The sequence below is a fragment of the Panicum hallii genome, chromosome 7 (assembly GCF_002211085.1).
Source record: "Panicum hallii strain FIL2 chromosome 7, PHallii_v3.1, whole genome shotgun sequence".
NCBI lineage: Eukaryota > Viridiplantae > Streptophyta > Magnoliopsida > Poales > Poaceae > Panicum > Panicum hallii.
In genome coordinates, this window is record NC_038048.1 from 30,037,270 (window position 1) to 30,053,644 (window position 16,375).

At 46.2% G+C, this 16,375-nt stretch overlaps 1 protein-coding gene across 1 annotated transcript; it reads left to right on the forward strand.

Annotated features, from left to right (window-relative positions):
• The first annotated feature begins 11,783 nt into the window (after positions 1 to 11,783).
• Positions 11,784 to 13,028, forward strand: LOC112900277 (hevamine-A-like). Its single transcript, XM_025969081.1, has one exon. It carries the CDS (start codon positions 11,811 to 11,813, stop codon positions 12,729 to 12,731), a length of 921 nt encoding a protein of 306 aa, XP_025824866.1. The 5' UTR covers positions 11,784 to 11,810; the 3' UTR covers positions 12,732 to 13,028.
• Positions 13,029 to 16,375: the final 3,347 nt, after the last annotated feature.

Sequence of the window (16,375 nt, forward strand, 5' to 3'; positions counted from 1 at the left end):
AGCATCACTCACCAGGTTAAATAGCAGCGGGGACAGCGGGTCCCCCTGCCTAAATCCTTTGTAAGTTCTGAAAAAGTCACCCGGAACACCGTTTATGTTGATACCCACTCTAACACCCGCACCCCCCCCTTCCCCCGGCAATGATTTGCTTCATCCATGCTAGCCATTTTGGAGGGAAATTTTTCTTCCTTAGCACCTCCATCATAAAGCCCCAATGCACCTGCTTGTCATATGCTTTCTCAAAAACCAACTTCAGAGTGACTCCTTTTTTCTTACCCCTTCTAAGATCGTGTAGGATTTCATGAAGGATGACTACCCTATCTAAAATGTATCTGTCTGGTATAAAAGCTGTTTGGGTATTGCTGATCAGTTTCTTAGCAAAAGGTGTGAGCCTCATAGTCAAAACTTTGGTGAAAAGCTTGTAGTCTACATTGAGAAGACAAGTCGGTTGGTATTGTTTGTTATTGTTCTCTTCCTTCATCTTTGGAATCAAAGAGATCGTCACATAATTCAGTCTGCAAAGATTCAGCTCCTCTGCATGTAACTTTTAAAACATTTCCAGGACCACTTCTTTAATGTCCTGCCAGAACTCCCTGTGAAAGGCTACAGGAAGCCCATCAGGACCAGGTGCTGAGCTTATATCCATGTCTTTTAGGGCCCTCTCTATTTCTTCGAGCGTGAAAGGTTTTACTAACTCAGCAGCTTCCTCCTCACTCAAACTACCTTTTTCATCCCACATCCCATCTCCCAGGTGGATACTACCTGCATCCTCTCTACTAAACAAATTATTGTAGAACAGCTCTATATGAGATCTTAACGCTTCTGCCCCTCTAATTTCGTTTTCCCCATCTTCTAAAGAAAAGATTGAGCATTTCTTTTTCCTATCATTGGCAATGCTATGGAAGTATCCATTGTTAGCATGTCCCTTCAAAATCCACTTAACACCCCTCTCTTCTGCCACTGAATCTCTTCAAAGGAATAAATTTTTTTCTAGCTGTTCCTCAGTTGCATATCTTAACTTCCACTGATCTTCGACAGACCTAAGCGTTCAGCCTCTTTGTCCAAGATCTCCAACTGCAGCAGTAGTTCTTTTCGTTTTTTCTTCATATCATTGTTCAGATTATAGCTCCATCCCTTGCAGAATTTCCTAACCGAATACTTCACACTTTTCCAGTAGTCCTGCACGTCTAAGCTCCCTCTTTGTGGTAGTTTCTCCCTCAAACATTCTTTAAAACCAGGCTGGGTTAACCAAGCTGATTCAAATCTAAATGTGAAAGGCTGCCTCATTCTATCATCCTCAGTGTTCACTAGAATGGGGCAGTGGTCGGAACCCACTCTCGTCAAGCTCTCACAAGTAGTTAACTGATAGTGCTGATCCCAATTCATGCTCACCAACATTCTATCTAAGACACACATTGTCGGGTTCATCTGTTTGTTCGTCCACGTATATCTTCCTCCCTTCCTAACTAGCTCTCTCACTCCATTGTCTGAGATAAACTCATTAAAAGAGTCCATCCAATTCTGATCCAGGTTATCTGAAGATTTTTCCCATCATACCTTATCATGTTGAAATCTCCACACAAAATGAAGGGGTGTGTAATACCAGCCAGCCTCTGATTGAGTTCCAGAAGGAAATCAGCTTTCCTCTCATGCTGGACAGGGCCATACACATTCATAACCTCCCATTGCATATTATCACTTCTATTCTCTATTAAGATGCTTGAGAAAAATTCTCCTTCATCATGGCATCCAAGTCGCCTTGCTTGACTCCAGTGTGGGTACCTCCAGAGTGCCCCTAGAAGCTGTCCAATTCCAAGAGAAATTGCCACCCATACTCAACTCCGCAAGCTCCCCACTAGTGAAACTACTCTTGATGGTTTCCTTTAGACATATGATGTCAACTTTATTATTGCCCATAATCTCACACAATTGCTTTCTCCTACCCGAACCCCCTAGGCCTCTCATATTCCAGAATAAGGTCTTTATGATTTTGACTTTTTATTACGAGAGGAGGCTGCCTTTTTTGCAACCCCCAGCATTGGCTTTTTTTGAGGAATCTGCTAGTGTAAGATCCTTCACCTCTCTATTATCTACACACTCTATATTAGACTCTTTCTGGTCACCAGCAGCAGCGGAACCATCTATGTTCTGCTCTGATTGTTTTTTCTTTGCCTCTGCAGCTATCTGGCGGGCCCTCTCAAGAGAGGCTCTGGCCTCCTCCTGTGCCTGCAAAGTAGATATTGCTCTCTCTCTCTCTCTCTCTCTCTCTCTCTCTCTCTCTCTCTCTCTCTCTCTCTCTCTCTCTCCCTCCCTCCCTCTCTCCCTCTCTCTCTCTCCCCCCTCTCTCTCTCTCTCTCTCTCTCTCTCTCTCTTCTTATCTCAATATCTCCCAAATCAATGTTACTCACAGCAGCAATCTTAGGTAACACATCAGGATCAATAGTGTTAAAAATAGTAAATGAAGTTTTACCTGAGAGTTCATTCTGCTTCTGCTTGATGGCTTCTGCTTGCCCCTGGACTGAACCCATCTTGTTGGAGTTTCTGAGACATTTTCTGGTAGCTATCACAGGCTCTAGTCTGTTCTTTCATCTTATCACAGTGAAGCCACTGTCATTGCTCCCATAGATGTCATTAATCACCACCTCTCTATTTGCCTCATCTTCTGATATTTCCTTTCTCTGCCTGACAGCTGCATGGTCCTTTCCTCAATTTTTTTGTCCAGCACCTCCATCTCCATTTTTTCCTGGAATAAAGGGTCGTCTCCAATGTCAACTAACTCATCCTCCAGCATGTCCTCTACAACTTTCTCTCCCATATTTTCCAGCCAGGTTTCGCTAGGAATGCTCTGTTGAGAAGGGGCCAGCTCTTCTTTACTATCACTGACATTCTGTTGACGCTCGTTACTGACCGATTTTGACCATTAATTTGATATGAAAATCACGAAAACTAACATTTCTTGCATGCATATTTATTCAAAATAATATCAAATTCCACATGTCCCTTGGAAAATATAGCTATACAGGAATTTAAGTAGAAATGGAGGAAAAACACACCTTTGAATCCAAGGCATAAAAACCGACCAATCATGAGCAAGTACGAGGATCAAAGGGACCCACATGACAGCCTAAACACACTCTCAATCCAAGGCAACACCTCTCCGACCAATCAGAACACGCCGTTCAGCCTCCCATGGATTAAAGGGCCCACCAAGCATGCAACCGATATAGGATTGCGCCAAGTCGCCCAGAACCGATGTAAGGACCCACATACCAGTCTCCTAGCCAAAGGCGGTCGCTAGGGGTCGGCTGAACCACTAGTTCGGCCGAACTGCCACTAGGCCCCCTCGCCCCAGCTTCCATGTGGCGCTTCCCGGTGACGTCTAGAAGTTGGTTCTGCCTGCGCCCACCTATTTTTCCGGCCGAAAACCCCCTGGTCACAGCTTTAAATAGTAGAGGAGGGGGTAAGAATGAGGACACACCATCACACAACACACACACTTTCATACTTGAGCTCTAGGCTCATTTCTAGAGGTGTTAGGAGATAGGGAGAGAGTGAGGTGAAGTCGGGGAAGTGCCGGGATTGTCGGCACTCTTCTCTAGCTTGTACCTCGACGGATGCTTATCAATCAAAGTAAGTGTTCGTGACTTCTTATGTGCTTATTTTCTTAGTTAAGTAATAGTTGTAATTTCTTAGTTGTTTACCGGATCAATAGTTCACTAGTTTAGTGGGTGCTCTAGTCTAAAGTTAAGGCTAGAGTTAGTAACGATAGTGTGGACATGGTGTCTAGACTAGACTTACCTTTTGGTCGTGGTATATCCCATGGTTAGATAAGATAGGTAGCAGGTGGTGACAGTCCTATCTATCCAGCGTAATCCTCCCCATTCGGGTATATTCTAATACCGTATTACCGGAGCTCACCAGATTTTATCTGAAGCCAGTAGCCCGACGCGAACAACTAGAACAATTCTATCTTACTTTTGATTCTTAGCCTAGGAATCCTCTCTACCCCTTGCCTCTAGCCTGTGTAGTGTCCTTGGACGAACCTGAACCTTAGAGAATATACTGATGAGGACATCACTCCTTCGGATGCACACAGCACTCTACTTGACATTCAAGGTCCAATCACTAGAGGTCGCGCGCGACAATTGAATTTAGAGGTGAGCTCGTTCCTAAGCACTTCCTTTTATGATTTTGAAAATAGATTACTAACTAATGATTATATTATGATTAGGAATGAAGGAGAGGACCAGGGGATGCGTAGAGAGGAGTTTGGAGTCGGATAAGGCCAGCAAGAAACATCCAAGACACTTGGACGCCCAATACAAATTAGTTTCGAGTCCACCTCGGAGTTCAGGAGCAGTCTACCTTAGATTGAATGCCCATGCCACATCCGGAGTCCAATTTCGACGTTCCACATAAGGTTGGAAAGATATTTTCATAGAGCTTCCAATGGTACCAGCCCCATGACCAAATGATGTCTGAGTCAACGGAAATCGTTGAATCAAATGGATGTCCAGAATCTGTCTTGGTGCTGCGTCGCCGTATTTTGGCCTTTGGGCCGTGTATCATTGTGGAGCCCATTAGGGGTGCATCCAGGGGTCTTCCCATGACCCTAGACTCGATAATTCATTAGCCGTCATCCAAGTTAGGATTTTGGGTTTTGCTTGGATTATTCCGTCAAGTACAGTTTCGCCGTTCGTCGGTCTGTGAGACCCCAACTTCGTAAGTTAATCATACATCTGCAATTTTGGTTGCATTCTTTCTTATTCTTACTTGTGTTCTTCGATTCGCAGGCAAGGATTAGCCTTCTTGGCGAGGTCGGCCATGCAACGCCGGTCGATAACCTAAGGAGACTTGGTGCTGCGATTGCGGGGTTCGGAACATGTTGTTCAGAAGCCGGATCAAATTGTGTCGCGACTCCACCAAATCAAGAGTTAACAGAACCTTTCGGAAGATCGAGAACCCTAGTTCACATCATATACACACGTTCCTCAATGGATACGATACCCCAGAATACTTCTGGGTGAAAGCACCTGTGCGCTTGCAGATTTATTTGTGATCATAAAAATACCCAACACATTCCCAGCTTCAGCCTTCTTTTCCTCAGTCTCAAAGCTATTATCTTCTTGAGTCATGGTATCAAAACCTGTAGATAAAGAATGACCCGAGCTATTAGATTTATCCTTCATTTCAGCATCCTTGTCATAGCTCACTTGACCTTCTTCTTTATCCATAGGTTTACTCCTCTCTTCAGCCACTTTCTGCTTCTTGCTTGGGCCACTAGATCCACTTTTGCCCCCATCCCCTTGAGTAGTTTTGGTATCAAATTTCTGTTTATCGTCATTATAGTTTTTTGTCAGACCCAAAGCTAAAGAACTGCGCACGTAGCATAGATAGTTCTAGAATAAGAGATGGGGCAATATCCCATACCTTATATCTGATATGTAATGTACTTAGATACGAGTAGGACTAGTCGTTGCAGAAGAAAACTACCCGAGTAGTACTCAGGTAGAACTCCTAAGCTAGTATCTGGCTAGTATTACATGTAACCCTGTCCCCTCAGACTATATAAGGGCAGGCAGGGATCCCTCCAAAGCATCTGCATCTAAGGTAATACAAACCACTACACAGGACGTAGGATATTACGCATATTGCGGTCCGAACCTATCTAAGTTTCGTGTTCCTTGCATTTTCGAGTTCCTGATCTCGGCGGCACCCTACTTACAACTTACCACGTCTGGAGTACCCCTCGGTGGGCTTGGTGGTAAAACACCGAGAATCTTAACTGGTGTTATAACTTCCATCCTCTTCCTCCTCATTTCCCTCATCATCTCTCTCTCTGCCTGTCAAATTTGGAGGTTGATTCCTTCTGATTTGATTTGGCCAAGGACTCCACCTCCCATCTGATTCTATAACTCTCTCTATTAAAGAATATCTGAGTTTCCCCCTTAATTTCTTTTGCACTCCTGCAAGCCAGCTTGATCCTGACAGGACCAAGTCTCTTCAGGCTAGCTGTATCCACTTCCTCCGGGTCCCCAACCAGATATGCTAATTCCATGACTACTTCAGCACTCTTTGCATTGGGAGGGAGATTAAAAGCCCTAACCCAAACAACCTCCAGATTTCCATCTGCCTCAGAAGACATCTCTGTAGCAACCACATTAGCTTTCACAATGGATGCGATAAAATCAAACCCCTTAAACCTGGTCAGCTGCTCCCTGATGGATTGATTTGGGAAAGTGATCATGTATTGATTTTCAGTGCTCAACTTCTTAATGGACCATTTCGGGATTTCCTAAATAGGTGTCTCAAATCTCTCTCTATGCCATTAGCCGTGATAAAGCCATACTCAATAGTCATGATCCCTAGAACCTCATTTTTCTTCTTCTCTCTATCAGTAGGGATATGCATGCTGTGATAACCTTGACCAGGTATCCCAAAACCACAGAGCCTAAGTCCTTTCTTCTCAGGGCAAGCAGGGGCTCTATGGTGAGATTTCTTACAGCAATAACAGGAAGGAGGGTTGTTACAATCCTTCCTGAAGTGCCCAGATAGGTTGCAGCTATAGTAGTGATTCTCAGTAGAGGCTACCAGCTTCCACTTGCCTTTCTGGTCACCAGCTTCTTCCTCTCTATAGTTCTTCTGATCCCTATCAGCAGCTCTACGGTTCTCATAATCTCTGTTCAGTTTCTATCTTGAATCATGTTCTTCTCTTTGGAACCTTTCTCTTTCCCCAACAGAGCGCTTGTGCATCCCAGCTTTATTTGGATCTTGCCTGTAGTTGTCCCTCTCCTTCCAGCCTGCATCTCCTCTATACTCCTTTCTCTCATAACTCTGGTAAGCTCTCTTACGATCCTTCTGCATCTCAAAATCCCTAGAGTAACGGGAATCAGCAAATCGCCCCGGGCCTCCTCTATCACCCAGGCGCGATACCGCACTTCTCTGTTGGAAACCACCACTCGAACCCATTGTTTTGACCACCGCAAAAGATCTCCCATCCACTTTCCTTGGAACAGCTCGAATGATTTTCCTGCTGGAGCTTCCGAACCAAAGGATCTCACTCTTTCTCACCGGGAATCCTAACCCTTTCTCTGTCGCCACCTGCGCCGATTTCTTTGGAACCCACAGCCACACCCCAACATTATCTGACCACGTGTGGTTGTACGTCATCTATGCAGGTACCAAACTGGTAAGTGGGCTTAGATGGGCCGTCTTCAGATTTGGCCCATTCAAGTTCAGCTGAAATTTGAAACAGGCTCGTCTTCCCCGCGGTCTCCGCTGTCATGGAAGCCACAGACTCCTCCATAGATGCTCGCACAAAACCTTCTATAAATTTCTTTAAAGTTGCCGCAAAAGTGTGTTTGCCTCTGAAAGCAAACCTACCATTCTTGTGAATTTCATGATTGAAGAAATCCCCAAAGGAAACCTAACCAAATTTGACACGAGCATTTTGAGGACTTGGTTGATCACGGGGCGGGGCCGAAGAGGTGAACCTTTGTTTGACAGCTTCGAACTCCTGATCCCTTGACCTCGCAAAGCTCACCCACGCACGCTGATCCGACCGAGGATCCCAACTCGGAGAACGCGCGAGGTCCGCCGCCGATCCCATTTCAACCCATTGAGCATTGTCCCTCGCCGGGGAACCAGCAACCGATCGCCCCCAACGATCACGGCGAACTGACATCATGTCACACCCAAAGCACCAGAAGTCTGCAGGTCCCCACTCCGCCCCTCGAACGGGACATTGCCTCACTCGAAGACAATCGAAGGAACCCACCAGATCCCGGTGATCACCGCAACTGCTCCGAAGGGTTGCCGGACACTCGAACTTCGAACCCTCAAAACCACTCGAAAACAGCGAGAGCTTGCCGCTTCGGGGCCCTCTTGCTCACGTGCAAACTGGCCGGCGCCCTCTTTGAGATCACCCGGAGAGCTCCACGCAATCGCCGGGGTATCGCTAGGGAATCGCCGAGATTTCTCTCTCTAGAGGTTTCTCTCTGAGACTTCCCCTCAGATACTGGTTATTTTTGAAGCCAAAGTTCATAGATTCAACTAGCTGCTGAATGTTAAACAGTCTTCTTCATCTATCTCCCAGATTATCTGAATTCTGAACCTAAGGAAAAAAACACAATCTGCTGCAAGCTAACTGAAAACACTGCAAAGTGGCCTCATTTCTGTAAACCCATATATGCTTGCCAAATTTATCAGTTAAGCCAGTGTTCACATTGTCTTTATTCTTCTTCTATGCCTGGCACGTTTGGCAAATCTTTCATGTTGTCTAATGAGGTTTACTCTATTTTTTCTGGTACTAATGTTGCTTGTCAACATCAACAATACTACACAGCAATCTGTGATCTTTCTGATGTGGTGTAGGAGCTTGGCCTGTGTAACACAAGTTGGTATCTGTGTAATGATGCCATTGATGTCCATGAGATCGGTTAGCTTGGCCTGTTGCACGGGGACAGATGATGGACAGGGGTTGAGGTTTGAAACCGTGGTTTGAGAATGTGGAGTGGTTTGATTTGGTTGAAACGATACATGCAGTTTGGTTTTGCTTGGTTCTCAGACCATGCATTAGCAGCCTTACTTTTATTCTTCCAGTCAGATCTTATGCTACCAACAAGCTAGCTCCTGAACGGGTCATCATCTAGCTGAGGTGATCGTCATCTCTCAGAGGCAATTGGCGGTTGACCTGGTCGTGAAAACCAGGCCACGCTCTCTACAAGACAATGCACAGAGCTTCAAATGGACACATGCACGTACACGATTCATATATCATCCAAACCAACGCCTATATTCGTATAGAAGGAAACTACTCGGTACAACCAGAGTAAAACTCCTAAGCTCGTACCAGATTAGGATATCTGTAACCCTCCTCCCCTCGAGTATGTAAGGGCGGGCAGGGACCCTCTCCAAAATATCATTTAACCTTCAGGCAATACGAAAACCACCGTACAGGATGTAGAGTATTACGCAACTCGTGGCCCGAACCTGTCTAAACCTTGTGTTGCTAGCACCTTCGAATTCCTGATCTCGGCGATACCCTACCCTTAAATCCACCACCTCGACGTATCCCTCGGTAGATTTGGCGGTAAAACACTGACACAATACTATACTAATCTAGTGTTACCAAAAGATTGTGCATGAGCTTGACCTTTTTCGTCCCGCACACTGTCACTACACAATGGTAATCAACCGTCTCGAAATATCACTACGATCAAATAAGCACACTACGATCATGTACAGATGATAAACTACAATCAAATATCACTACAACCCTATAGATAAATATTGCTGGCCAAGCATATTGAAGTACTCATCAACATAGCTCAATGATAACATGATCTTAGACATAAATGTAGCAATTACATATAAAGATCCCGCTTTGATCCCGTCAAGCACATTGAAGCACTCATCCTAATGCACAACTGGGGTAGGAAGGCTTAGGAGAATCACCGGATCGAAATTGGTGGCGGGACGAGGCGAGAGCAAGTTAGGCCAATCGGATTTCTTTCTTTCAGAAGGTGTGCAGAAATACAGATCAGATTGTTATGCATGTGAACTCTATAGTGGTGCGGATGAGAAAGTATTTCACACTGTACAAGCATCCAAGGACAAGTAGCATAGACACAAGGACATGTGCCAATGAAGTCTCCACTGTGGGCTCACCAGCTCTAGGGAAAAGGAAGCTTGAAAGTCGACTTTGCTCAGTACAAATCACAATGAGGGTTGCACAGTTATCAAAATCTGAGTTGATGTCTACTTAGAAGAAGAATCTGAGAATGACACAGAAGGTGTTGATGTTTTAGCATGGTGGAATAACAAATCAGAGAAGTCTCCTGTACTATCAGCTATGGCTCAAGATTTCCTTGCGATTTCCCGTATTATTGTGTCATCCGAATCCGCCTTGCTAAACTCCAAAATGCTTGAGGCTCCTGTGTCCGCAAAAGATTGGCTATTTAAGACTAAAGATCCCGAATTGTGTTCTGATAGTGAAGGTAATCTCGTTAAGTTTTGCTAAACTCCTTTTGCAGTTATGTTTTGCTGTTAATTTTAGTGATTTATGGCAGTTAATTTTGTACTAATTTAAAGCTTTTGTTACAGAGATTTCAGTGTAAGCATGTTTGGCGGCAGGCGGCTACAGATTGGCTTGGTAAGGTACGTTTGTTCTGAACTGCATGTAGACTTGCACATAGATAGCACTCTTTTTCACTCTTTGAGGTACTATCCAGCCTAATTTACTATTGTAAACATGTCCTTATTTAATTGTACTGAGCCTTCTCATACTGCTTATTTTAATTTTGAAGCCGAAGTTCATAGATTCATCATTCAACTAGCTGCTGGATGTTAAACAGTCTTCTTCATCTATTTCCCAGCTTATCTGAATTATATTCTGAACCGAAGGAAAAAGAACACAATCTGCTGCAAGCTTGCTGAAAACACTGCAAAGTGGCTTCACTTCTGTAAACCCATATATGCTTATTATATATCTTGCATGCTTGCCAAATTAATCAGTTAAGCCTGTGTTCACTTTGTCTTTATTGTTCTTCTATACCTTGCACGTTCGCCAAATTTATGAGGTTTACTCTATTTTTTCTGGTAGAGCATCTCCAGCAGAATACTCATCTCTTATACCCTATATATTTTCTCTATCTATCACCAATAATACGTTTTGTTTCTTTATAGCTAGTTTTGTAGCAGATTACTCAACGGATAGGGTAGATGGAGAAATCTCTTACATTTGAGCAAGAGAGATGTGTGTTTTGACGATCACCAAAATTATTTTGGTATTGGCGATAGAATTGTTAATCTGCTGGAGCACCTTCTATTACCAAAAGAATAATTTTTTTATTAAGGAGAGAGATGAGTAATCTGCTAATATAAAGATGCTCTATTGCTGCATGTTAATATCAACAATGCTGCACAGGGCAAACTGTCGTCTTCTGATGTGAAGTAGGAAAGCAACATGGCATCCTGCCCAACCTGCAAACATGGAAAGACTAAAAACTTTCTTGCTTAATTAGCTTCAACGTTGAATTTATTTGCTTAGCTTAATTACTGTGATCTGCCGAAACTGAAATCAGCTACCAGAAGCAAAATCATTTATTTGCTTAGTTTCATCATGGTATTTATTCTGTGTAACGCAAGTTGACACGAAATCATTTAGATTGGGGTTGAGGTTTGAAACCGTGGAGTGGTTTGATTTGGTTGAAATGATACATGCAGTTTGGTTTTGCTTGGTTCTCAAAGCATTAGCAGCCTTAGTACTTTTATTCTTCCTGTCAGATCTTAAGCTAACAGCAAGCTAGCTCCTGAATGGGTCAGCTAGCTGAGGTGATCTCAGCTCGGAGGCCATTGGCGTTTGACCTGGTCGTGAAAACCGGGCCACGCGTCCCTACAAGACAATGCACAGAGCTTCCAATGGACACATGCACGTACACGATTCATATCTCATCCAAACCAACGCCTACATGCGAAGCAACTGATTTTGTAAGAGAGTAGAATTTTGACACTTGTTTGTCCTTACGTCCGCCATGGAATTAGCTTGCCCTGCAAATCAGCTCACTGGCACGTCATGTTGGACTCCGTCCCGTTGACCCCAACATAATCAAGCTTATCATACATGATCTGACTGATACTATCGTACAATTTTTGCTTAGATTCGACGCGTAATGACAAGTCACACCCAATCGCTTCAGTAGCAAGAAATCAAACATGGTCGATCTCCGATCCAGCTCACTATAAATGCTTCAGTCCACCATGCATACCCATCACAGCAGCATACAGCAGCAAAGCAAAGCTCTAGATCGATGATGGGTAAGACGATGGCACCTCGCCTGGCCTTGGGCGTCGCCGCCGCCTGCTGCCTGGTCCTGGTGCTCCTCTCGTCGTGGGTCGGCACGGCCGCCGCGGCGGGCAAGACCGGGCGGATCACGGTGTACTGGGGCCAGACGGCCAGCGAGGGCAGCCTCCGCAAGGCCTGCGAGAGCAACCTCTACTCCACCGTCATCCTCTCTTTCCTCACCCGCTTCGGCGGCGGGCGCTACAAGCTCGACCTCACCGGCCACCCCTGGGGCGCCGTGGGCCCGGACGTCAAGTACTGCCAGTCCAGGAACGTCCTCGTCCTCCTCGCCATCGGCGGCGGCTTCGGCGACTACTCCCTCGCCTCCAAGGCCGACGCCAAGGCTGTCGCCGACCACATCTGGGACGTCTACCTCGGCGGCCGCTCCAAGCAGACCCGGCCGTTCGGCAACGCCGTGCTGGACGGCGTCGACTTCGACATCGAGCACGGGGGCTCGAAGCATTACGACGACCTCGCGCGGTACCTCAAGGCCTACAGCAACAAGGGGAAGAAGAAGGTGTGGGTCACGGCGGCGCCGCAGTGCCCGTTCCCGGACCGGATGCTGGGGCAGGCTCTCCGGACGGGGCTCTTCGACCGCGTGCACGTCCAGTTCTACAACAACCCCGCCTGCAGCTACCGCGCCGGCAACAAGGAGGCGTTCACCCGCGCGTGGAGGACGTGGACGAGCAGCCTGCCGCGGAGCTCGGTGTACCTGGGCCTGCCGGCGGCGCCGCGCGCCGCCGGGAGCGGGTACGTGCCGCCGGCGACGCTGGTGGCCAAGGTTCTGCCGATCGTGCGCCGGTCGCGGAACTACGGCGGGGTCATGCTATGGAGCAGGTACTGGGACATGCAGACCGGCTACAGCAGGGCCGTCAAGCACGCCGTCTGATGCGTGCCATGGACACGAAAAGCTCGCCGTCGACGACCTGCCGCCGGCGGTGCCCAGTACCGGAGTCCGATCGATCCCCTAAGTTGTGAGATAACTAGCTAGGGACGTGCAGCACGCACGGCACAGCAATAACGAAACAGGGCACACGCGTGGTGCGCCTTTGTATCGATCTTATTGTACGCGGGGAAGTATATATACACACATGTATAGTATGTGTGTGCTTCCCTGTATTTGTATTTTAGAATGTATAATATGTCGTGTAATAAATGGGGGTTTATGTGTGCTCATTTCTGCTTTCATATTTGGTGATACTTCAAATTATTTATTGTTCGAACGAGCAAGATGGAATTGCTTCAAAAAATGACGCGCGAGAGCAACTCCAACAGACTAAAAATCCTAGCTAAACGAAGAGATAAAAGACTAGGTAAAAAAAATAAAAAGCTTCTTAAAGGGCGGGGGAACCAACAGCCTCTCCAAATCTTGACTCTTCGTACTCGAATTACATCCATATCGGAACTTTGTTACTCACTCCCTTTCTCCCCTACTCACACGCGTGGGCCTTGGAACCACAGCAACGGCCAATTAGAGGTCGCTGGCCGCCGCCGGCAGGTATGACGGCGGCTGCCGGCGAGGCCGGCACCCCTACGACGAGGAAGGCCGCGCGAATCTAGCTAGGTGGTCGCCGGCGGTGGGTGAGCGCCGGAGAGGGGCGGCGCCACGGCGGAAGGCGGTGGCAGCCATGGCCAAGGCATGGAGCTCGCCGAAGGCGCGGTGTAAACTTTTTGCCATCTGCGTATTAGCTTTTGATAACAGTCACTAGAGGTAATAAGTACGCGGTCAATGTCTTAGTTCCGATTCAATTGCGCAATTACTACACTGCCAATTAGTGAGGCATCATTCTGCGGCCCGCGGGACTTGAACCTGATACCTATTATCTAGCACATAGCTTACTTGCAAGCCCACCTACACAGCAGACATCACATGTGACTCTGGTTAGGATGTTTTTCTTTTAAACTAATCCGTGGTGGAGGATAATTTATTCCAGGTTGGTGTTACCAACCGGAACTAAAAGGAGATTTTAAACTAATAATGTTCCCCCAGCTCCCTAACTGTTAGACCCGGAACTAATGCCAATATTAGTCCCGGGCCTAACGCTGGCCGGGACTAATGAAGGGGATCGATGTCCCCTTCTGTAGTAGTGTATGTAGCAAAACTACCACTACTTGTCGGTGTTTCGATCACCGGCTAGTAAATTTAGCGCCGCGCTTCTCCGTAACTCAATGGCTAACAAACAAAGGCAATGATTTAGACTGGTTCGGCCGAACGCACTACACCACGGATGACATTTAGCAACTGATACTAACTACTAGCTGTTGGTTGTTAAAAGGTTAGGACGGAAAGTTGGTAGCTAAAAGCCGTTTTAGTAATAGTCGATCAGTTGCTAAAACTGTACGATTATATCAACAGACGATCGGTTGGTAAATATGTTATATCGAGACCGACAGTCGGTAGCTAAAGGTTTAGGCGGGCAGACTCCCGCGCGCCCAAACTACGCGCGAAAATTTAGTTGAATTTGCAGCCCAAATCGAACAAGTGGCCCAACAAACGGCTGCCCCCCCAACCCCTCCCCAACCCTAAGTGCCTCACGCTCCTGCCTGCACAGCTGCGCCCCCGACGCCGGCCGGCGTCCGCCGGCCGCCGCCCGCCGCCCGCCGCCGCCCGCGCGCCCCCCGCGCCCGCCGCCGCCCGCGCGCCCCCCCGCCCGCGCGCCGCCCGCGCGCCTGCGCGCCCGCCGCCGCCCGCACGCCTGCGTGCCTGCTGCCACCCGCCGCCCGCGCGCCCGCCTCCGCCTTGCCGCACTGCTCCCTCCAGCTGGTCGCTCTGCTCTCTCCCTCCCAAGTTTGATCTGCTCTGGACTTATTGCTTGCCCGCATTACTGAAGACATTCGCGCTGCTCCCTCCTGCTGGCCGCTCTGCTCCCTCTCTCCCGCAGTAGGGAATTATTATTTCGTAAACACAGTGTACAAATCTTGCAGCTACTGATTGGTACTGCTACTTCTTGTCTTTGCAGGTACCGATTTCAGCTGGAGCAAAGCGTTTCTCATTGGAAGGCGGTTGACATTAACCTTATCAAACCTCGGCTCACACAAAGGGTAATTTTGCATACCCATTCATTAATTTTCTCTGTGTGCCTCTGAGTTCTTTTCATACCTTGCGTATGCATGTACATTACAAAAATATGCAACTATGTTTTGATGCTTGTTATCTGTTTTTAGATTCCATATTTGAAAGTTGTTTCGTATCTCACATAAAGGTGCATGGATAAATCATGGATCACCAATGAGGCTAGGTACCGAACAACTTGTTCATAATAACTGAAATTGTTTGCTGCTGTAGTTATATTTATTTTTAACATAGGAATTGCATATAGGGAAACGGAGGCCTATGAAAAAGGGTTGAATGGTTTTCTAGCTTTTGCGTTTAGAAATTCAGCAGTAGGGAACAAGATATTATGCCCTTGTCGAAAGTGTGTTAACTCATTTTGGAGAGAGGCAAGTGAAGTACGAGAACACGTGATATGTGATGGTTTTCTAAAAGGGTACCAAACATGGACCTTACATGGAGAAGTTTCTTCATCTTCTGTGAATGAAGACGATATAGATGAGTTTATTGAGCAACGCAGCGAAGATGATGATATAGATGAGTTGATTAGGGACTTAGCTTGTGGTTTAGATGATGGAGGGTGTATGGAGCATGATGAATCTTTTGAGCCACCTAGTGATGATGTAGCTTCAATTTGTAAGTTAGCAGAAGACAATAGTCAAGAATTATACCCAGGATGCAGTAAATACTCAAAGCTACGTTTCCTAGTTCGATTACTTCGCATCAAACTTATTGGAGGTTGGACAGATAGAAGTTTTGATTTGTTGATAGACCTACTTGCTGATGTGCTGCCTAGAGGTTCAGAACTTCCTAAAAATTTTCATGAAGCAAAGAAAGTGGTCAAATCGGTGGGAGTTGGGTATACTACTATTCATGCATGCGAAAATAATTGCATCCTCTTTTGGAAAGAGCATGAAAAATCTGATACATGTCCAAATTGTAATGCATCACGTTGGAAATCGGAAAAGAAGAGTCTAGATGGGAAACGGGATTACAAGGTTCCTAAAAAAGTTCTTCGCTATTTTCCTATTAAGAAAAGACTTCAAAGATTGTTTGTATCCTCTGAAACTGCAAGTCTCACAAGGTGGCATGAGGAACGCCGAATAAAAGATGGCTTGCTTAGACATCCCGCTGATTCACTTTTGTGGAAGGATTTTGATCAGAAGAATCCTGAATTTGCTGCTGATAGTCGCAATATTCGCCTAGCATTTTGCCACCGATGGTTTCAATCCGTATAGGACTATGAATGTTAGTTACAGTATTTGGCCTGGCATTTTGATCCCATTCAACTTTCCACCTGCAATGTGCATGAAGGATTCAAATTTCATTATGTCTGCGTTAATCCCCGGTCGGTATTCTGTTGGTAGTGATATGGATGTCTACTGGCAGCCACTTGTATACGATCTGCTTGATATGTTTGTTAATGGTGTGAGAACTTATGATGCTTCGAAGGGTGAATACTTTCATTTGTGTGCTGCAAT

Bases quoted from the DNA above. Each gene is read 5' to 3' on its own strand.
- LOC112900277 (XM_025969081.1), top strand. From the start codon at position 11,811: ATGATGGGTAAGACGATGGCACCTCGCCTGGCCTTGGGCGTCGCCGCC.